Genomic DNA, 21,909 nt, shown 5'->3' on the forward strand with positions numbered 1-21,909 from the left:
AATCCCAGTGGCTTGGGAGGAGGGTTTCGAGTTCAGAGCTAGCCTCAGCATCTTAGCGAGGCCCTAAGCAACTCAGCAAAACTCTGTCTCTAAATATAAAAAAGGGCTGAGGATTTGACTCAGTGTTTCAGCTCCCCTGAGTTCAAACCCCAGTACCAAAACAAATAAACAAAACAAAAAAACAAAACAAAAAACAACATGTGTTAGGCTGGAAGTCCAGGATGGAGGCATGTGAGCGGTGGTGTCTAGTGAGGCCCCTTCATCACAGAACTCTTCTCCCTGGAACCACAGGTGGAAGGAGTGGAAGGAGCTCTCAGGGCCTCTGGTAAATGAAGACACTACGCCCACTGATGAGGGCCCTACCCTCATGACCCGATTACCTTCCTAAGTCCCCACCTGGTGACCCCATCACCCTGGGGGTGAGGATTTCCACATGTGAATTTGGAGAAGACAAAACATATCAAAAGCTGTCTCTGCTGAAATGACACTGCTGTAAATGAGCCCTGGGGCAACTTGTAATAACCTCAGGGGCTGGGGCTGGGGCTGACTGGTAGAGCACTTACTTGGCATGTGTGAGGCACTGGGTTCAATTCTTGGCACCATGTATAAAGAAATGAATAAAATGAAGATTAGAACAAAATCTCAGGACATGTCTGACCCTCACAGATAGACCTAGGGACAGGCCAGCCACAAGGTACTAAAAATCCACATAGTTGTGTGTCTTCCTGGAATTGCATGTGATTCATGTATGTGTGGATGTCCTAAATAGTGGTTTTTGGGCACTGGCTCATCTTATGAGGAAGGAAATGTTTCCTGTTTTATAATCTAGAAAACAAGACTCAAAAAGGACAAAGATTGGCCTGAGGTCACCAGTCAGGAAATGGCAGAATTGGGATGCACAGTCTGCTGCCAGCCTTCTTCCTGCCTGCTAGGCACATACCTGTACATGCTGACACCAATCTATGGTCAGGTACCTGTGACATGGCTGGGCAGAGAAGCTCAAGAACCAGGAGTCAAGTTTGGGTGAAACAGGTGCTGGGGGTAAAGGGGCCCTTTTCCTAATGTGATCAGCTGTAGATGCCACATGGTAGTGGAATGGACGGGAGGGGCAGGTGGCTGACAATAGTGATAACACTAACTCTCAGAGCGCGAGTGCTCAGTCTGCACTTGAATCACCTTGTTGGTTCGCTTGAATCCTTTCCAATCGCTATAAGATAGGCACTCTCTTCTGACTTTACAGATCACAGAGGCATAGACCTAAGTTCATGCAGCTGGTTGAAAGCAGAATCAGATTTCAAACCATGGATATTGGAGTCTATGGCCAAGTGCCTTCAGCCACTCTGTGTTGAGAACATACAGGTGTGGCTGTGTGTATGTGGTATCTCTTATCAGCGCCACTCAGCAGTCCCTCCTGCCAACTGGGGTCCAGGGACCATCAATGATTGTTCTAGAAAGAACCAGGGGCTGGCATGGCTACAACTTCTGATCTATAGCTGAGCTTTAGAGTACAGTAATTTCTTTTTTTTCTTATGTCCCAAATGCCCATCCAATCCCTAAAGACCCACTAAACTGTTAATCTGGTTAAAAAAAAAAAAGTCTTAGGCACGTCAGTGCGCTGTGTGTGTGTGGGGGCAGGAGGATGGGAACAGAACCAGCCTGGCAGAGCAGAGCCTGCCTTGGGCACAGGTAGCGACGGAGGGTCTGGGAAGAGGGGGTCATGATCACAGCAACTGGGGCAGAGAATCCTGGGAGAAGGCAGTGGCTTTATGGCTTCACCATGGTTTATTAGTTTTCTTTTCCACACTGACTTGGTTTCAGGTGCAGAGGCCTTTTACAGGGAGAGGTTTGGAATCTTAAAACCAAAGGCCAGCAGGATGCTTTATCACTGAAGCTCAGCTGAGTGGGGAGAGCCCGGGGGCTCCACCCTCCCTGAGGTGGGAAAGAGCAATGCTGGAGGGAGGGTTGGGGCCCACTCCAGCTCAGGAGCTGTCTGCGGTGGAGCAGTTTTTAGAGACCTGGTAGAGGACAGGCCCTGCGGTCAGAAAGGGGGAAGGTGACCACTGAAGGCAAAAGAAGTGACGTCGAGCACTGCAGCGCAGCAGTGAGAGAGGAGCGGAGGCCGAGGGAAGCCATCACACACCCTGGCCCTGCAAGACCTCCAGGATGGCACGGAGGATGGCGGCAGCTGCCACTGCTCCTGGGTCTGGCTGATCCAGCCGCGCAGAGCTGATGTAACTGGCTCTTCCAGCTCCAGCTTCCATGTTCTTGGTGGCCTCGGCTGCAGCTTCAGCACTCTGAGGGGGCATGGGAGTGGGCTTGAGGACAGGCTACCAGGCCTCTGCCCTGCAGCCTGACCCAGCGCCCTCTGCCCTATCACTGAGTGGAGAGGTCACCTTTCACTTCCTTCTAATAGAAAGGGAAAGGCACACCATTTACTGCCACCCTGCTGTGTCCCAGGTTGGGTGTGGGCTCAAGATCTCATTAGTCTCACAATCGCCTTCTGAGACAGAGACTCATCCCCATTTTACAAAGAAGGAAACAGAGGCACATGAAGGTGACTAACTTGCTTGAGGTCACATGGAGACCCATGCCTGTCTCCCTGGGTGGAAAGCCTGGCCTAACTCACCTTGACAGCTTTGGTCAGGACTTGTAACAGATCAGCCCCTGGCTTCTTCCAGGCTTGGAGCTCCTGTCCTGCTGCCCACAGAGAGTCCAGCTGGAGAAGGTGAGGAGAGAGGGGCTGAGAGGGGCCTTCCCACTGAGAATGGCCTACAGGGCTTGTAGGCTCAAAGGCGGGAAGGAGGGTAGGGGGCACTACCCAGTACACACCATAGTCCTGTCCCCTGGCGCAGCCTTCCCATACCTGGCAGGAAAAGAGAATGAACAAGGTCTGCTGTAGGCAGTCACTTTGGAGTGGGGACAAGGACTGGGGATAGGAGCAGGTGAAGTCCATCAACTACCTCCCCCAGAACACCCTGGGCTCTAAGGGACAGGGCTCTGGCTCACTTCTGCATGGCCTCCAGGCCGGCGTCCATGGCAAGAGACCAGGCTGGGAGGTCAGTGTTGGCCTTGAGAGGCTGGGCAGCCGCAGTCAGAAACAGGCCATAGAGCTGGGGAGGATGCAAAGGTTAAGCCTGTGGAGCTGGCCTAGGGCCTGGCCAAGCTGGCATCCTGCCCGTCAGCCCTCTGCTCCTGAGGTCGCCGACACTCACCGCCCCAGAGGAGCCTCCCATCTTTTCCAGCAGCAGGACGGACAATTTGGAGAGCACCTGTGCAGGACTGGCAGGAGGTGGGCCCTCCTTCAGCCACCCCTGGATGGCTGCAGAAAGAAAGTGCTGTGAGGGATTCAGCGTGCCCCAATTCGCTCTCGCCCTGGCCTGTCGCGCTGACAGCTTACATGTTTTATTGATTGGTCTTATTTACTGAGGGTCATCCAGTAATCACCTTCTTTTTCTTTTCTTTTGCTTTTGGTATTAGGGATTGAACCAGGAGTCCTTTACTACTGATATCCCTGCCCTTTTTTATTTTTTATTTTGAGACAGGGTCTTGCTAAGTGGCTTAGGGCCTTGCTAAGTTGCTGAAGCTGGCCTCAAACTTTCGATCCTTTGGCCTCAGCTTCCTGAGTCTCTGGGACTGCAGGTATGCACCATCATACCTAGAAAGAGTGGTGACTTCTGTGTGCTTCATTCACTCTTTTTTTTTTTTAATATTTATTTTTTAGTTGTAGCTGGACACAATACCTTTATTTCATTTATTTATTTTTATGTGGTGATGGGATCGAACCCAGGGCCCCGCGCATGCTAGGCAAGCGCTCTACTGAGCCTCAATCCCAGCCCCTTCATTCACTCTTTTAATCACAGACTCATGAGCATGGCCCACAGGAAGCACTGAATACATTTTTCTTGAATGAGTGATGCTGGACCATTAAAAGATTTCACTGGTGTAGGCAAACTGAGAAAAACAGGGATGACAGATGAGTCTGGCTTGAATCTGTTTTTATTCAGTGTAAGGATTCCATTTTCTTGTGAGACAACAACCTCCCACATTGGTAGTCCCTCCCTCCCTCCCTCCCTCCCTTCCCACTAGGCAAGTGCTCTACCACTGAGCTACACCCCCAGGCCAAAGTACCTTTTTTTGAGGAAAATAGGTGAGAGGGGTGCTGGGGTTCCACAAGTGACCTTATTTGGCAAAGAAAAAGGTGGCAACCCAACAACTCTCTAAATATTTTGGAAGCTACTCTGTTTCATAAAATGCCCAAATCTAAGAACCAGTGTGCCATACCATCCCGTTGTGACCCCAGAGGGCCCTGGCACCAACCTCGAGCAGCACGGCTGTGGGTGGTGCCACAGTCGCCATCACCAGCAGCCCGATCCAGGGCATTCAGGCGTTCCTCCAGGCCCAGGAGGGTGGTGCACACCCGCTCCAGCACAAGTACCATCTGCTTAGAGGCTACACCTGGAAAAGGAGGACAGTGGCGCAGAGGACCACCTGGCCCTTCTCAGGACCAATCCTGTCATATGTGGGAGGGATGGGTGCCAGGACTCCTGCATAGCTCACAGCACGCTCCTGCACCCTCCGGGGCCTAAGTCAAAGCCCTGTGTCACCAATGATGCCTGCTCCTTCCCCAGCAGCAGGGTCTGGTACCTCCTGCAGTGGCGGAATCATGGGTCTCCTTGGGCTCCATGGGGGCTGCCCGGCTCCGCTTCCGCCCAGTCACAGACATCTTGGCCACATTAGGCCAGGCTGCAGCAGTGGTTTCAGCATCTAGGGACAGCAGGACAACTTGGGCATAACTGGCCAGCCAGAGATCAAGCAGAGTCTGGACTCCCACCCAAATCTGAGGCCTGGCTCCCTTAGCAGCCAGGAAGAGGACTGCACACTTTGACAAGGACGTGCTGAGAGGCTACTGTGCGGGGTGCACAGAGGGTCCCAGGGGAAAACTCAGGCGGATCTGGGGAGAGTCCTAGTACAATTCTTCCAGAGTCAAGTGAGAGAAAAGAGGGCTGGAAAAGCCAGAGGGTGCCTTCATAGTCCAGAGCTCTGTCACAGTCAGCCTGCGGGCCTCTGCAAGTCCAGCTGGCTCTTTCCGGTGACAAGAAGCCCTGGCTTGGATCAGCCCAGAGTTCAGCTCTCACCTATCAGTTTCAGGAGGGGCTCATCCACCAGCAGGAGGGTGAGGGAAATGCCAGGCATCTCCAGGGCTGACATGAAGGTGCCCACCAGGGCACGGGCGATCTTCACCCCTCGGCCCTCTGCAAGACAGAGCAAGGAAGTCCATGAGGGACAGGCCCTCGTCCCAGACTTCCTCCTCAGGGCACCAGGGAAAGAAAGAGAATCTCAGAAAATCAGGACCTTGGAAGCTGGAGCCCTGAAGTCAGTAGGGAGATGTCCTGATTTTCTTAGGGTGTCTCTCAATAACACCCAAATTAACCACATTCTCTCGAGGTGTCCCCTCTTTGGGAGTAGTTGGGTACTTGCAGGCCTCATTTACTGATTTCCAGGCATTGTGCTGTCTTACGTAGGCTTGATTTCATTTAAACTTACACCCACCTTACAAGGCAGGTACTACTCCTCTCAGTTTATGGAAAAGAAACAGGTGCAAGGCCCTCAGTTATTAAGTGGCAGTGACACTCTCACTCAAGCTCGTGTGACTGCACAGTCCATGTTTTGAGCCATCTCAATATCTTACCTCAGTGGCTTTTCTTTTCTTTGGTACCAGGGATTGAACCCAGGGGTGCTTAACCACATCCCCAGCCCTTTTTATATTTTAATAGAGTTGCTTAGGGCCTTGTTAGGTTGTTGAGGCTGGGTCTGAACTCAAGATCCTCCTGTCTCAGCCTCCTGAGCTGCTGGGATTACAGGTGTGTGCCACCACATCCGGCTCAGATGCTCTTCTTACGTCCAGTGTGGGCTGGGGTGGGTCCCTTCCCAGTGTGGACTTACCCAGAGAACGGACGACAGCATCAGCCATGATGCCCAGCTCCAGGAATGAGAGACCACCCAGGTTGTTGACCATCAGAACCACAGAGGAGCCTGTGGGTGGGTGTGTGAAGTAAGTCCTTTGGGTACCACTTGCCCAGAGGTCTAGGAAGGACAGACAGGGAATGACAGGCCCCTCACCTGGCTGCACAGATACATGGGACACACTGGAGGCATTCGTCATGTGGTCGAGCATGAGTGTGACAATCTCATCGGCAGTTGCTATCTGTCAGAGGGAGCCAGGAATGAGCTGTGTCTGGGTGGCCTTAGCCTTGTGCTGGCCTGGGCCAGGGAGTCCACCTACCTTTACCCGGCGCACGCCAGCTTCCCCATGGATCCCTGCAGAGAGATGTGGTCACTGCCGACCTGCTCAGGGCCTGGGGATTCACTTGTCAGGTTTTATCAAGAACTTACTAAGTGCTCAGCAAAAGGCTAGGCACTGGGAGTGCAGAAATGGACAGTATAACGGGGACGGAAATGGACAGAACAATGAAGGACACACAGTCTCTGCTCTGGGGGAGCTACAACATGGTGGTAGAGGTAGCCAGGGACCCAAGTGGCTCTAACTGGAGGCAGTCATCAGTCATGCCAAGAACTTAGGAGGCTGACACCCATCACTTTGGACACCTGGGATGACGAGGGAAAGCGTCACAGCTGCAGCTTGGTGTCCCTGGCAGAAGGGCTGCATTTGAGCAAGGGCAGGACTGGGAATGGTGTGAGGAAAGGCAAGTGGGTGAGGCACAGAGTTGCAGCTGGATCCTGGGGTGGATGGCGAGCAGGAAGAAATCAGGCAGGCCAGGCCAGGCTGGGCCTCAAGTGCCCACTTACGAATACTGAGACCACCTAGGGGACAGCTCTAGGAGAGTAGAGAGGACTAGGAGGATGGCTCAGGGCTTAGAGTGGGCAAAACCCAAGGCAGAGGAGCAGGCAGGGTTGGGAGTGGGGTGGCCACAGACTTACCTAGGCCCAGCTCCAACTCATCGGCCGCAAGCTCGAAGGTGGGTTTGGAGCCAGGGACACTGCAGGAGGACAGACTCACTCCCAAGGTACCTAGGAGAATGAGACACAGAGGGTTGGCTGTTCTGCTCTCAGCCTCGGCATCAGGATGGGCAGCAATAATGTCACAGAAGCCCTTGCTGAGCGTCCTCTTCTCTGTCATATCTCAGTAATGACAGAAAACCTAGCTCTTGTACCCAAGGCCACCAGGCTCTTCCGTCCATTCCTAGGGAATAAATGGAAAACCCTCCATGCAGCTGACAGGAACTTTCTTATGTCCCCAGGAGTGTCCCTGGCCCACCCCATCCCTGGGGTCATACTCACCCATGCTTTTGGTGACCTCGCTCACCCGCTTTGCAATCTCCTCCAGCCCCACACCTGCCTCAGCCAGGGCACCTGCCACCTGCAGTCACACAGGTCCCCAGGGGGGCAGTCACTATACTACTTGAGGGTAGACAATGGGCTGGGGGACAGAATTCTTGTTGGGGAGAAGGAATCCTAGGATTTCCACAGTCACTTGGCCTATCACATTCAGGGCAGAGTGTCCTCCCCCATTCAATGTACTTGCCCAGAATCTTGAAGAATTCCAGTCTGTGGGAGCCAGGAGGAACTTGTCCAATAACACCAGTTGGTGACCAGTTTTCTTAGAGTTTTCTCCCACAAAATATTATCCACACACCCACCCGTCCACATACTCACCCACCCAATTTTGCTATCTATTATGTGTGAGGGAAAAAAAAAAAGAGGAGTGAGCCACAGTCGCTGCCTTCAGGAAACTCCGCCTGGAGGGTGGGGAAGAAGGTGGCAGCGTCACAGGAGCACTGAACGGCTCCTAGCCAGCAGGGACTCTGCAGCCAGCAGGGAGAGCTTCCCAGGCAGGGGACCTCAGAGCTGAGACTAGAGACGGCAGGGTTGGAAAAGCCACAGGAGGCTGGCCAGGGAAGGAGCCGCCAGGCCATAAATACAGTGCGAGCAAAGCCTCAGAGGTGAGCCTGGCCCAACAGGCACAGAGCCTGGGGCTACCAGAGCATGGAGGAAGGCAGGGAAGCTGGGAGGTGAAGCCAGGGGTGAGGGTCAGGGAAGAAGGGCAGGAGTGTGGTGGGCACCTGACCAGGAGCTTGGGCTGACTCTGGTAACCCAAGATGTTTTCAGTGAGCAAACACTGGTCAGATAGCACTTTTTTGGGGGTGGTGGTGATACTGGGGATTAAACCCAGAGAGCTTTAGTACTGAATTATTTCCTCAGCCTTTTAATGACATTTTTAGACAGAGTCTTGCTAAGTTGCCTAAGTGGCCTCAAACTTGTGGTCCTCCTGCCTTCGTCTCCCCAGTCGCTGGGATTACAGGTGTGCACCACTGCACCTGGCTTTGATACACATTTTTGAAAGACACCTCTGACGGTACTGTGGAGAGCCGACTGGCCAGGCAGGAAGCAGGGGGAGCCTGGTGAGGGGGGCAAGTCAGATGAGCCCTGAACCAAGGCAACGCAGGCAGGGAGCGGGGAGAAGGTGCTAACACAGGCTGTGGAGAGGCGCCAGAATAGGGCCACCGCCTGGCTGAAGGGGCGGGAAGCGAGGGATGGGCAGTGCCTGCACTCTGGACTTAGGTGCTGAGGGATGGTGGGCCTTCCCGGGTCAGCGAGGAGTGAATGGAAAGGTCTAGTTACCAGGTGCTGCCCAAAGGGACAGTGGCCAGTCTCAGTGCCCTGGGTGGGCGCTCACCTTGTGGATAAGCACTGTGCCACAGAGGCCTCTCCGGCCTGCCTTCTTCAGGACCGTGAAGGCACTGTCATCCCCGACGACCACCATTTCCACAGGGATGCCTTCTGCTCGGGCGCGTTCCCGGGCCAGGCCAAAGTTGAGCCGATCCCCAGTGTAGTTCTTCACAATGAGGAGGGTCCCCGCTGCAGGAGCAGCCAGCAGAGCCCTCTCAGTGCCGACCCTCATCCACCCTCAGGGTGTTCCCCCCTCCGCACCCCTCCCCACACACCAGCCTCACCTGTGCCCGCCTGGGCCACAGCCCTGATGGCCGCCAGGATGCTGCCCACGGCTGGGGAAGCGAACACGGCTCCTGCGACGACTCCCGTCAGCATCCCCTTCCCGATGAAGCCTGGAGACCAGGAGGTGTGAAGACGCTGGGTGGGGACTGTGCCTGCCCTCACTGTCCCCGGGGCTTCCCACGTGCCTAAGAGCTATGGTTGGTGAGCCCCACTGCGTGCTTGTGCTGAAAGATCCCCAGATCTTCACATGGCTGACACCTTCTCAGGGGTCATCTTGGAGAGGCCTTTCCTGACCTCTCACCCCAAGGCACTCACCCCCTCCTGAGGCTCGCTGGTCCTCACGCCGTCCTATGGTCTTTCTATGTCCCTTTGCACTCTCTGTGTTTACAGGCCACTGTCTGCCCTAAGTGGGATCTAAGCTCCATGGAAGCAGGGACCATGTCTGTCTGGCTCACTGGGGTACCCCTAGTGTCAAGGACAAGGCCAGGCACACAGCGGGCCCACTGATGTTGGCTGAGTGAATGAACAGATTTGCTGAAGAGAGACAGGAAAGGTACAAATGACACAAAGCCTGGGCAGCTGCTTCCAAGAGCTCTCAAGCAGGGCTCATGTCCCTGGCTCCAAACAGAAGAAAACCCACGTTTGTCCCTGTGTGGGAAACCACAAAGTGGGGTGCAGAAGATGGGTCCTGCTCTGGCTAGACAGTCAGGAAGGGGTGGGCCAGCTGGGCCTGGAAGGCCAGGGAAGTTCACAGAAGCACTGACCTCAGGGCTACAAGAGCCCAGGGGTTCACCTGCCCAAGCTCGTGCTCCCGAGATATAGAAATCAAGGTGCAGAGAGAGGCTATGGCTGGCCCAGGTCTGAGCCTGAGGGAGGTAAGTGGGAACCAACCCCTGTTCCGTACCTGGCCTGTACCTCATACCAGCATGGAGTCCTCAAACCCAGCATACTCACCAGCATGGGCAGGCTCGTGGCCAGAACCCCCGCCTGACAGCAGTGCCACCCGGCCCTTGAGGCTGTCCAGGTCAGAACGGAGGGCAACACGGTGGCCCTGCAGGAGCTGCAAGTTGGGGTTGCATGCCACCAGGCCAGCCAGGGCATCATCAGCACAGCCTGCCACCGAGTTCACCAGTTTCTTAGAGGACTGGGAGAGAGGAGGAGGGGGAGGTTCAGGATGTGGTCAGCAGGGATACCTGCAGCCTTCCCAGGCACTGGGCTACACCAGAGATCTGCTCCTGTTCACCCAGGAGCTCCAGGGTGACCTCAGGACTATCTTGAGTTGGGCCACATTTGACCTGGTAGATGTTAGTCTCCGACTTCCCTTTTTAATTTGTGACTTTTTATTCAGTGCCAAGTTCATTCACTTTTTGCACCATGATTTCAATATAAAGAAAATGGGGGAGATGAATCCTCAGTATAAAAAACTGAAGAAATTGGGGCCCGACACCTACTTTAGTCGAAGGAGATGCCCTGGGCTGAGGCTCCTGAGAGGAAGGGTCCAGGTAGGCACCACACCTACCCAATGCTCTAATGCAGGCCCGTTGGCCTGGGCTCCTGGTAGGCCAGGCCCAGTGCTGGGTACTGCGTGTAAGGAAAGCAGAGTGCTGTTCCTGCCTCAGTAGAAACAGAGACCATCTCCACAGGCTGCACCAGGGGAAGGCACATATGCCACGGGAGCACAGGAGAGGACCTCAGCTCCTGAGGACAAACTGGAAGTCTCTGTGAAGGGTAAGGAGGAGACAGGCAAAAGGGAGTGGGTCCTGGGGGAGGGAGGAGGCGGAGGGCATCCAGCCACAGCCTGGGGGTGTGAAATAGTATGGTGGCTCCAGGCGACAACTTAGATCATCCTAAGCAACCAGGGGCCTGCAAGACAGGTGTGCAGGGCCCCCACAGTAGCTGCTTGGTCATGGGCAGCGTTAGGAGGCAGGCCATGGGCAGGTGGAGCTCAGGAGATGATGGCGGGGTACAGGGAGAGGTGAGCAGTGTGGGGCTAGAGGGGTGGGAACCTGGGCTCGGCAGACATGTGAGAACTCAGCGAAGATACATTCTTGTTCTAAGTCTTCACTGAGCCACATCCCCAGTCCCTTTTATTTATTTTGAGACAGGGTCTCACTAAATTGCTTAGGGCCTTGCTAAGTTGATGAGGCTGGCCTCAAACTTGCAATCCTCCTGCCGCAGCCTCTGAGTTGCTGGGATTACAGGTGTACACCACTACGCTGGGCCAGAGCTCAAGTCTTTCTCTTCAAAACAGAGACTTACTAGACTTCACAAAAGCTCAATAAAAAGCAGCCATGCCCCAAACAGGCTCTGAAAGCAGGAGCCCACTGAGCTAGGGCTGTGGACCTGAGATAAAGCTCCTGCCTTTGTCCTCAAGAGACTGGGAAAGGTGGCCTAGTGTGGGCCCAGAGGGGCTCTCAGCGCCACCTTGTGGTCCAGGGGCAGCCTGCAGCTGATTTAGGTCCTAAGGAGCCACGTTTCCTCTGAACACTTCCCTGTTAATTTTCCCAATAACTCTGTGGAGGACAGATTAGCCCAAGGAGGAAATTGAGACACAGTTAAAAGACTTTGCCCAAAAGTTACACAACAAGCAAGTGTCCAGGTCTTCCTGGCTCCAAAGCTGGTTCCCTTTTGGCCATAACAGGCTGCTTTCTCAAGTGACTGAAGGGAGGTGCAGGGTGACAGGTCTTGCCCTAGAAAGGGCATGGATATGTGGCTCTTAGAGCTTACTAGGGTCTGGGACATACAGTAAAATTGGAAGCTGGGTCAACTCCAAGCTCAGCTTCCAACACCACTATCCTCCAAGAATCTGTCTCAACCACCCCTCTATCAGAGCCAGAGAAGGGCTTAAGGACCAGTGCCATCTCTGGTTCCCAGAGACCTAAGGGGATGAAAAGGGAAAGGAGATCAGGCATTTGCAAGAACAAGAGAACTCTGGTCTGATCAACACCTCACAGACAGTTGGTAGCAGGCTTTAATCTGCTGTTCTGCAGATGAAGACAAAGAGGCTCAGAGAGGTCAAGATTTCTGTAAAAGTCCACACAGCTGGTGGATGGCAGGCTAAAATCTAAACTCTGATCTGTTTAATGTTTGCTTAGGTTCAGATGAGTTTTAGAGTGGGCTTGGAGCAAAGGCCCAGAGCTTCCCGCATCATAAACCCCAGCTGTGAGACCAGACCACATGTGGTTCAGGAACAGGCACAAGGTCATACTTCCTGATTCCTTTTGTGACTAGTACAGCAACTATTATAGAGCAAGTAACTGTTAATATTCTAAATGTATAACCCAGGCCCAGACAGAGAGGTTTCAGAGGGGCTTAGAGGTAAGCCTCAGGCCTGGCTAGGACCAGTGGCCTGATCAAAGGGAGGGAAGCAGAGATCAGGCCCTGAAAGAGGATGAGCCTCTCTTTTAACCTCCTAAACTCAGGAGGCAACAGTATTTCTTCTGTCAGGGCACAAGGAATTCCAGGATGCTCAGGACAGGGATGCCCTACTGCTTCAAGATCACCATGTTCTCCCCTGCCCTGGCCTCCCACCCTCAGGACTCACCATGGTGGGGAGGCTCTGAAGCAACCTGCGTCCACACTTCTGCACTGAGCTGCTGTAGGATGGACAATCCTATGGGTGTCACCACGGTCTGAGCACAGTGGAGGTGAAAGCAGCACCTGTGGGGACAGGCTGCTGAGTTGAATGGCACAACCACTCCTCAAGTGCCTCAGGAATTAGGGAGCTGCCTTAGACTTTGATCCAAGTTCAAACTCTAGTTCGTGAGCTCTGGATGGAGAACGGCATGGGGTTGACCAAGGTTCACACTCATGCTTGGCTGCCAAGAGATAGATCGATCTGTATTGGGCACGGCGCTGCCTTTATGTCCAGGAGCAGTGCGCCCACCTCCTAATCAAGGAGCAAAGTTGAGTAACTTCATCACTTACATGGGCATGGCTTATGGTGAAAAAATTACAAAGGTCTTCACACACTCACTCTTGTTTTCCTGGGCACTACACCAGGAGGGAGCCAACTGTGTGACCTCATTTTGTTTCTGGGAAACAGAGCTCTATCTAGTTCCTTGTCCAAGTGTACTGGTGTTTGAGTCAGGCTCAAACGCACGTCTACAGTCTTTTTGTAAAGCCTGTGTTGCTTCTACTGATAATTCAGTGCTCCATGTCAGGTGAGTCCTGCTGTAGGAAACCCCATGTGTAAATCACATACCTCAGCTCATCCTGGTCCTGCTGTGTCTTGGGGTCACCCAGGTTCACTGTGCACACATGCACTGAGAACAACCCAGACCTGGTTCTGCACCTACATCTGCCTCAACTTACTGGGGGGGGGGTCTTAAAACCATTTTCTCTCTGAGCCTCAGCTTCCTTATCTTTGCAACATAAGTTAGCTCCTCTCTGGCATTCTGCATGTGCTGCAAGCCACAGCTCCTCCTGCTCTTTGGGGAGCCTGTCTGATGTGGCCTGGCCTGAAGGCTGCAGGACTGACAGCTATACCCTCCTGGGTCATTAAGGTTCTCACCGGTGAAGTTCTGGTACAACTGGGGTGGGAGGGGGCTCTAATAATGCTGGGCAAGTGTCTTAGTGGGCCCTTCAGAGTGTGAAGAATAAAATACCCAGGTGAGCGTCCTGGTGGGTCCTAGGTGAGGCGGGGTAGGTGTCCTAAGGCCAGGTGGAGACTTCAGCTGGATTCAAGAAAACAGAGTTAAGGGGGCGGGGGGTAGGGGGGAAAGCACTGTTTTACTCAGGATCCCTGTGCCTTCCCTCCCTTATCAGGGCCTTTGCATTCCTTCCGGCTCCAAAAGGGGTTCAGCAATTTTGGAGCAATGAATGAAGAAAGAGGACGGAGTCTGCGAAAGGACGAGGGTTGAGGATTGCGGCCAGGTGTCGGCGGGCGAGCTCCGAGGACGCAGGGGACAATGGAACACCTTTCCAGCCCCCTCACCCCGGTCTCGGCCAGCTCCGCAGCAAGTGGGCTTCGCTAGGGCCCCCAACGCTTCGCCCTCATCCGGGCACTGCGAGCTCCGGCGGTAAGGGACGGGGCGGAGCCCCGGGGGGTGGCGCTTCCCTTGGTTGGCTGCCTTGGGCTGCCTGAGTCCTCCAAGAGGCCAGGTGAGGCCGTCCCGTGATGCCCCGCGCCCCGGCCGCTCTGGGCTGCAACGTGTTTCTGGGGCGGAGGCAGCGGCAGTAGAGTTGGCTGCGCGCGGGTGGGGGCTCCCTGTCTCTTCGCTCGTGTCCATCTCTCTATCGTCGCCCTCGGCTCCCGACGGGCCGGTCCAGGCCTCGACATGTCGTACAACTACGTGGTAACGGCACAGAAGCCCACCGCCGTGAACGGCTGCGTGACCGGTGAGACTTCCAGGGCCGGAGACCCTGGCGAGGGAGGGAGCTGGTGGGAACCGGGGCCTAGGGAGGCTCGCGGCCCCGGGGGCGGCCGGGCAGGACCGGGCCGGGGAATGGAAGGCGCCGGCGGCGGAGGAACGTCCCCAGCCCCGAGCTCAAAGGCGCGATTCCAACACGCGCCTTTGGGGCAATAGAACCTGCTCTTGAGGGTCCCCTTTCGTCCTGGGAGGTCACTTGGCCTCGAGAACACGGCCGGGTCCAGTGGGACCGAGAGCCAAGTGTGGGTTGGTTGTGCAGCGTTGCTTGAACCTCGAGATTGGCCTCTTGTGGTCGGGGGAAGGGGTGGTGGTGATGGCGCCTTTGGGATCAGAATTTTCACGTGGGGAGTCTGGGGGGCCCCCGGGAGGTGGAGGAATGTGAGCTATGTCCGCACTCACCCAGAGAGTAAGAGTAGCCCTCTCCAGACCCACCCTTTCGCCTGGGGCTGTTGTTTACTTGAGGGCGCTGCTGGAGAAGAGGTTTTGGTTGGCCCAGCCCCGGGCTGGATTTGCCTTGTTGACTGTGTGCTAGGATCGTAAAGGACACTGAGGTGTAGAACCAAAGAATATTCATCTTGAACTCACTTTCTCGGCTGAATGTGCAGACCCCGAACTTGTGCGTTTATGTAAACGCTAATAATGATTCTAGAAAAAAACGTCCGTTGTTTAGATGTCTAAAAGTGGTATTGGTAGATTGCTGGGAGGGCAAGAGGCATAGAGAAAATACAGAAAGCTCTGGGAATTTTCTTCATTTGACCCCGTCTGTTTGGCAAAAGTTGGGCGAGGCTTTAGATGACTGGAAGAGACAAACACTTTCTCCAGCATCTTCATTTAGAGTCTATTTTACTATACCCTTGTATAGTAAAATTCAACAGTCATCTGAAGGGTGTTCAGTCACTGTCCATTGAAGGACACTCTGCTCTTTGGCCTCTAGTTCACTTTTCTTAGTCTGATTAGGGAAGCAGCTTTGTTGAATGCGTGAAGTGAGACTCCTGGGGGTGCTGGATTTAGCAAGAAGAGGAGTAAACAGAAGGAGTCAGAGAAATTCATGAAGTAAATGCAAGTTCTGGGGGTATTTAGTTGTACATGTGATAAGATTATTTAGAGGGCTTGGGAGGCCCTTCCTTCAGCTTCAAAAGTTAGAGGACCTGTTCTTTCAGGACACTTTACTTCAGCCGAAGACTTGAACTTGTTGATTGCCAAAAACACGAGATTAGAGATCTATGTGGTCACTGCAGAGGGGCTTCGGCCAGTCAAGGAGGTGGGCATGTATGGGAAGATTGCAGTCATGGAGCTTTTCAGGCCCAAGGTAAGTGTTTCCAGTTGTGATGAGCAATAAAAGGAAAACTGTTGGTCTTAGGTTGTTTTCTTTTTGTTGTTGTTTGTTTATTTAATATTTTTGTTTATGAGCCTTTATGTATGTATTTATTTTTATGTGGTGCTGAGGATTGAAACCCCGTGCCTCACACATGCTAGGCAAGTGTTCTACCACTGAGCCACAACCCCAGCCCCAGCCTTGGGTTGTTTTGGCAGCAAATTTCAGAGTATACTTTTCCTAACAAACTTCCTGGAAGTAGGGGAGATTCATTAGGGAAACGTTTATTAAGTTGACTTCTTCAGGAAGGAGAAATTAAAGCAGTTTGAAATATGGGTCACCATAGTGCTTAGTGCTTCAGAGGGTAGGATATATCGAGTGGAACAGTCCTAGCTTCATTGTGTTCTCACTTTAGGTGTCACTTTAGTTATCACTTGGGATACCCTTCAGAGCCTTGATTTCCCCATCTACAAAGTGGGGATAATAGTAATCAATCCCTTGGGTTGTGAAGATTAAATGATTCAGTAACACAGGGTGTTAGCACATAAGAAGCATTCACCATCATGTTAACAACTCTCATAATCATTGTTATTATAATTCAAATGTTTTTATCTAGATAACCACCATTGTTTCATTATATCTTAACTGAATCTGACAAGAAAACTGTGGGTTCAGCATTTCAATTATAACTCTTTGAACAAAGCACTTATGTATTTAAAGTTTGTGTTAAGATTTTGCAGATTCATTTTTGCTTTCATTGTTATCACCAAGTTTTTTCTCCAAATATTTGGAAAGGAATGGGGAGGAATTACATTCTTCTTTCAGAATTTGATTGGAATGATTGAGATTAGCTTGAATGCAAAATAGATCAAAACAGTGTATATAGAGCAGATATGGCGAATCATGAAAACAAGGACTAGGTGTTTACCAGATCAGTTCTGGCCTTTTGTACATACCCTTAGGGCTTGTGTGTACATAGTGTATGTTACAAACTCACCATGTATTTTCTCTTTAGGGAGAGAAGAATTTGGGAAGTTCTTAAAGAGCTTAGCATGCTTAAAGAATGATGCTTAAAGGCTGGACAGGTTGTTCCTGTTTTTGAAAGACCTCTTTTGATGGCATAATGTTGGTTTCCAGGGGGAGAGCAAGGACCTGCTGTTTATCTTGACAGCTAAATACAATGCCTGCATCCTGGAGTATAAGCAGAGCGGCGAGAGCATTGATATCATTACTCGAGCCCATGGCAACGTCCAGGTGAGATGGCTGCTTCAGGCTGATGAGAGTTTTTCAGGTAGGGCTGTCATGATTCAGTGAGGAACACTGAAGTGCCAGGATAGCCCTCTATGTGATCAAAGAAACAAGGAAAAAACACTTAAGATTTTGAGAGTCCAAGGCACAGGGAATAATGTATTGAGATTCAGTGTTAAACCAAAAAGGTACTTACTAGTATTTGGGCTCCTTGGCACATCAGGTGGATGTTACTCATTTTCCTGCCTCTCTCAAATCATCCTGGGAAGGACAGTTTTTTTGGCCTGATGTTTTGTTACTTTGTGGAAGTTGAGGTTCTTTCCTAATCCCAGTTTTGTTTCTTAGGACCGTATTGGCCGCCCCTCAGAGACTGGCATTATTGGTATCATTGACCCAGAGTGTCGAATGATTGGCCTGCGACTCTACGATGGCCTTTTCAAGGTTATTCCACTAGATCGGGACAATAAAGAGCTCAAGGCCTTTAACATCCGCCTGGAGGAATTGCACGTCATCGATGTCAAGTTCCTATACGGTTGTCAAGCACCCACCATTTGCTTTGTCTACCAGGTACTGAATTGGGAGGAGAGAGGGGAAAACTGGTTGGAATGATGGGAATTGGTTTTTGCTAATGGACTGTCTGAATTTGGTAGTAGCATAGGGAGAAGTGTTGAATGTGTTTGTCCTAAAGTATTTTGAACGATACAATTAATATGGGCCTGATTTTGGTTCCTTCTTGAGTGCAAAGTCCTTATTGTAGAGGCAGCAAGCTCTGTAGGACTTGTAACAGGTTTTAATCCTGAGATTATACTCTGTTTGTAGGCCTTGGAGGTTTTATAGGGTGACCCAGTTTATGCTTTGTCTGAGTCTCTTACTGGAATGCTAGGGGATTATGAAAACTTAGTCGTAGAGAAATTATCTAGAATTGGCCTTTGTGAGCAAAGAGCAAATGTCTGTATCTGTCTTCTAAGAAGAGGTTTGCATTTGTCTAGTACTCATTTTCTGGTGACTTGCTGGCTCTTGACTTCTATTTTAGTCTGTGCCTAAAACTTCAGCAGAGCTGATCCTGGGCAGCTGTTCTCTGGTCCAGATCTGTTAAGTGGGGGTGGGGTTGTGGAGCTCCAGTCTAACATGCCAATATCTTAGTAAAATCCTAGACTTTTAACAAAGGCCTGGCCAGCCTGAGGTCATTTCACTTCCATGTGGCTGAATAAATGACAGAAGGAAGTGACTGTCTAATTCCACATAGCCGGGTAGTGTGTGTGTCATATAAACACTCTGGTAGCTGTGTAAAGTGCTAGAAATACTTATGTACTTTTGTGTATTTCTTAGCGTCACTGTAAGTGCTATAGTCTAAGGCTGGTTGGAATAAAGTTTAATTAGATAAAATTGAAACAGGTTTAGGAGATTTTGTTTGATCTACTAGCTTTCAGAGTTGAAAAAACATAAAAACCTGTGAGCTTCTCTGCCTTCTGCAGTATTGTAGATATCAGGTCACTAAAACATTAGTGCTGATGATTTTTCAAGGCTGGCTGGCTGTTTCCAGATCCAGGGCTGTTGTGAACCGTCTTCATTTTTCTGTCTCAGTGGCCCCAATCCACCCTTGTTTGAACTTTTTTGTAAAGATGGGTCTTACCCTTACTCATTAATGGGAAGGTCTTTTCATCAACTAAAAATTACTGTCTCCTGTTTCATGCCAACAATTTAATTTGACAAATAATTGAGTGCCTCCCATGTGAAAGTACTCATGCTTGTGCTTCAGGAGCTGTCACAGTGATTGAGGTGTGGTCCTGCCCTGAAATACATCATTGAATTCCTTCCATAACTTTTAAAACTCTTTTGGCCTTTGTTGAAGCCATTTTCCATTGGCTGTATATAACCTTCTCCCTGTCCCTGCTCTTTAGCTTCGAAAGGTGACTTTGGCAGCCCCAAGACTGACGTGAGTCATGATTCCAAAAAAGGAGGGGAAGAGTCACGATTCAGGGGAAGATGGCATTGACAGTGGCAGTACTGAAGAGGAGTCCTCCTGTAGAGGAGCTCTCCCATCACCCCACCCCACAGAATGCTTTTAAGAATTGTGTCTTTTTTTTTTTTTTTTTTTTTAAATCTCTTAAGAGTTACCCTCACAATGTGTTTTTCTCTGGCTATTTTGTAAGTTCCTTGAGGTTGAGGAACATACATGCATCTCTTCCAGTGCTCAATGCAAGGTGACAGGTTGATTTTTTTCTGTTGAAACCTTTCTCAGTTGGTTGAGGTTTAGAAACAGTAATCTCAGGCAGTGGTCTGCTTGGAAATTGATTAATCACAGGCTCAGCAGGTGACTGTTAGCATGCTGATGGACAAAGATGGGAAGAATTGTCTGAACCTGGGTGGTGGTTTCTGGCCCCTTTCGGACTGGCAATTCAAGAATCACCATTCCTAGGGGCTAATCATTCCACCTTCTCCCCAGGACCCTCAGGGGCGGCATGTGAAAACGTATGAGGTGTCTCTCCGAGAGAAGGAGTTCAATAAGGGCCCATGGAAGCAGGAAAACGTAGAGGCTGAAGCCTCCATGGTGATTGCAGGTTGGTTACGGGTTCCGGAATTTGCCTCCCTCCGTTCTCCTGTTCTTGTTGCCTTTCTCACCTTTGGTGCTCTAGCACTGGTGGTGTGTGTTGTTTACCCCTCCTCATCTTCATGTGCTTTTTAATGCTTTTTCCATTTGTCTTTGGATTTTCTGTTTTTACTCCTCCCCTCGAAAGTATAACTTTCCTTTTACTTGAGATGCAGAGTCGCATTGGAGATGAGTCTCATTGTTTTATTGCTGGGCATAACATAAAACTGAAGGAGACCAATAGAGCTTATCTAATCTGACTTCTTTTCATAGATGAGGAAACAGGGCCAGAGGGACTTGCCCAGGCCTGCACAGAAGTGACAAGACCTGGGCGAGAATCCAGGCTGTACCACCCCTTATCCTGTGTTCTTTCCCCAACATTATGTCATCTGTCTTGCCTGGTAGAGAAGTTTTAAGACTCTTTAATTAAGAGAAAATTGACTCTTCTTAATGATGGCCCTGATAATGGGGGGAGTTTAAGTTAAGGAACAATTGAGGCTTATTAGAAAGGGTCATGAGTTTGAGAGAGAACATGGGGAGAATGCACGTGGGAGAACATGAAGAAGATCCCTGCTAATGGAAAGAGCAAAGCACTAAAAGAGAAGCCAAAGCAAACAAAAAACCCTGCTAGGTGCCTGTACTCCCAGCCTCAGGAGACTGAAGTGGGAGGATCAGTTGAGCTAAGGAATTCAAGAGCAGCCTGGGCAGCATAGGGAGATCCCATCTTAAAAGAAAGGATGGGGTTGGAGTTGTGGCTCAGTGGTAGGGCATTTGCCTCACATGTGAGAGGCACTAGGTTCAATTCTCAGCACTGCGTATAAATAAATGAATAAAATAAAGATCCATCAACAACTAAAAAAATATTTAAAAAAAAAAAGAATGAATCCTTTGGCTGTGTGTAGCTCAATGGCAGAGTGCCTGCTTAGTTTGCTGGAGACCCTGGGACTCTCAAGAGGCTGTTGTTTTTCTTGGTCTTCAATGTCCTTTTTAAAATAATGATTATCTTCAAGTTTGCCTTAGGGCTATCTGGATTAGTGCCCTTGCTGCCTCTGGTTTGGCAAGTCCAAAGTGCTGAGCATTCTAACCCTGCTGTTTTTCTTCTGCAGTCCCAGAGCCCTTTGGAGGAGCCATCATCATTGGACAGGAGTCAATCACCTATCACAATGGTGACAAATACCTGGCGATTGCCCCTCCTATCATCAAGGTGAACAAGCCTTTTACCTTTTTCTTAGACCTCTTCTTTCTTAGTTCTTACTCTGCTACTCCTTTAGTTCCCTTTTGTCAAAAGGAGATTTACAGACATCTGTCACATTACTCACTATGTATATAAACAAATGGTTTGGCCTGTTTTGCTTACAAAGAGCTTGCTTGTTAAGTAAAAGAAATACCAATCAAAATAGGTTTATCCTATTCATCAACTTGGGCAACTTTAAGAAGGAAAAAGTTTTGATTCAAATCATATAATATACTGATAAATTATTGCTAAGTTATGTTGATAAATTATATAGAAATTTAAAAATGAGCCTAAAATTTTCAAGCCTCAACATTCAAATCATGAAAATTAAACCTTAAAAATTGAATAAAAAATTTTCTTTTTGAGAATAAAGAATAACATCAGTGATACATTCAGAGTCTAGTGAAATAATTGCACTTGCAGCTTCTCCCTTTCTATTTTTTGCAGCAAGTTCTAGGAATTGAACTCAGGGGCTCAAACACGCTAGGCAAGGGCTCTACCACTGAGCTACACCCTCTAGGCCCCCTAATGATATATATTTTTGTTTTACGTAGAACAATATGTGAGTAAACATTTAGGGTATATTAATTGAGTGCCTCACAAAATCATTTTCATGGTAAAAATAAATAGAGCTGTCCATTTTTTATCATGTAATGTAAGTAGACTGTATTCCTTGCTGGTGAAATGGCTGGATTTGGTAAAGGGAGTGGTCAGCTCAGGTTTGCGTGATGTTACTCTAAGGACTGTTCCCTTCCACTGGCAGCAAAGCACAATTGTGTGCCACAATCGGGTGGATCCTAACGGTTCTAGATACCTACTGGGAGACATGGAGGGACGACTCTTCATGCTGCTTTTGGAGAAGGAGGAGCAGATGGATGGCACTGTCACCCTCAAAGATCTCCGTGTGGAACTCCTCGGAGAGGTAGGACTTGTCCCTACTCCTCTGTCTCATCTCCTAGGTGCCTAGTGATGATGGATGTGTTTTCTCACTTCTGTTCTGGGAATTATGTTGCTTAACAACTAGCAACAAGCTGTCAGTCCTGATGTGAAAAAGTTTATTTTCAAATGAGTTATATGTTAGAGAATCTCACAGGCTCCTAGGCACTACCTCAAGCAGAAACAAATGATACAGTATGGAATTAAAAGATTAATGTAGTGTTGATAGTCCTGGGAGGGG

General features: G+C 50.4%; 2 protein-coding genes across 4 annotated transcripts in view; one reads left to right on the forward strand and one right to left on the reverse strand.

Moving 5' to 3' along the window:
* Positions 1–1,759: 1,759 nt before the first annotated feature.
* Positions 1,760–14,056, reverse strand: Tkfc (triokinase and FMN cyclase). Of its 3 annotated transcripts, XM_005331526.5 has the most exons (19): positions 13,910–14,056; positions 13,581–13,649; positions 12,518–12,633; positions 9,928–10,117; positions 8,973–9,083; positions 8,696–8,877; positions 7,300–7,378; positions 6,940–7,029; positions 6,284–6,318; positions 6,121–6,205; positions 5,944–6,033; positions 5,136–5,252; positions 4,645–4,764; positions 4,318–4,455; positions 3,213–3,319; positions 3,007–3,110; positions 2,830–2,863; positions 2,627–2,716; positions 1,760–2,294 (listed from the first exon to the last, which is right to left on the reverse strand). In XM_005331526.5, exons 3-19 carry the CDS (start codon positions 12,518–12,520, stop codon positions 2,133–2,135), a joined length of 1,737 nt encoding a protein of 578 aa, XP_005331583.2. In that variant the 5' UTR covers positions 12,521–12,633; positions 13,581–13,649; positions 13,910–14,056; the 3' UTR covers positions 1,760–2,132. The 3 variants fall into 3 exon arrangements, with proteins under 3 accessions (XP_005331583.2, XP_021586279.2, XP_077902049.1); XM_021730604.3 differs by lacking the exon at positions 13,581–13,649 and having other exon boundaries at positions 13,910–14,023; XM_078045923.1 differs by lacking the exons at positions 13,581–13,649; positions 13,910–14,056 and having other exon boundaries at positions 12,518–12,747.
* A 48-nt stretch (positions 14,057–14,104) lies between these two features.
* Positions 14,105–21,909, forward strand: part of Ddb1 (damage specific DNA binding protein 1) — a 32,347-nt gene continuing 24,542 nt past the window's right edge. The window contains exons 1-7 of the mRNA XM_005331527.4: positions 14,105–14,313; positions 15,506–15,654; positions 16,798–16,914; positions 17,254–17,475; positions 19,355–19,469; positions 20,605–20,702; positions 21,496–21,654. Coding sequence (XP_005331584.1) covers positions 14,253–14,313; positions 15,506–15,654; positions 16,798–16,914; positions 17,254–17,475; positions 19,355–19,469; positions 20,605–20,702; positions 21,496–21,654 — 921 coding nt within the window. The 5' untranslated portion in view covers positions 14,105–14,252. The remainder of the gene's footprint in view (positions 14,314–15,505; positions 15,655–16,797; positions 16,915–17,253; positions 17,476–19,354; positions 19,470–20,604; positions 20,703–21,495; positions 21,655–21,909) is intronic.

The sequence above is a fragment of the Ictidomys tridecemlineatus genome, chromosome 4, assembly GCF_052094955.1.
Source record: "Ictidomys tridecemlineatus isolate mIctTri1 chromosome 4, mIctTri1.hap1, whole genome shotgun sequence".
NCBI classification, from domain to species: domain Eukaryota; kingdom Metazoa; phylum Chordata; class Mammalia; order Rodentia; family Sciuridae; genus Ictidomys; species Ictidomys tridecemlineatus.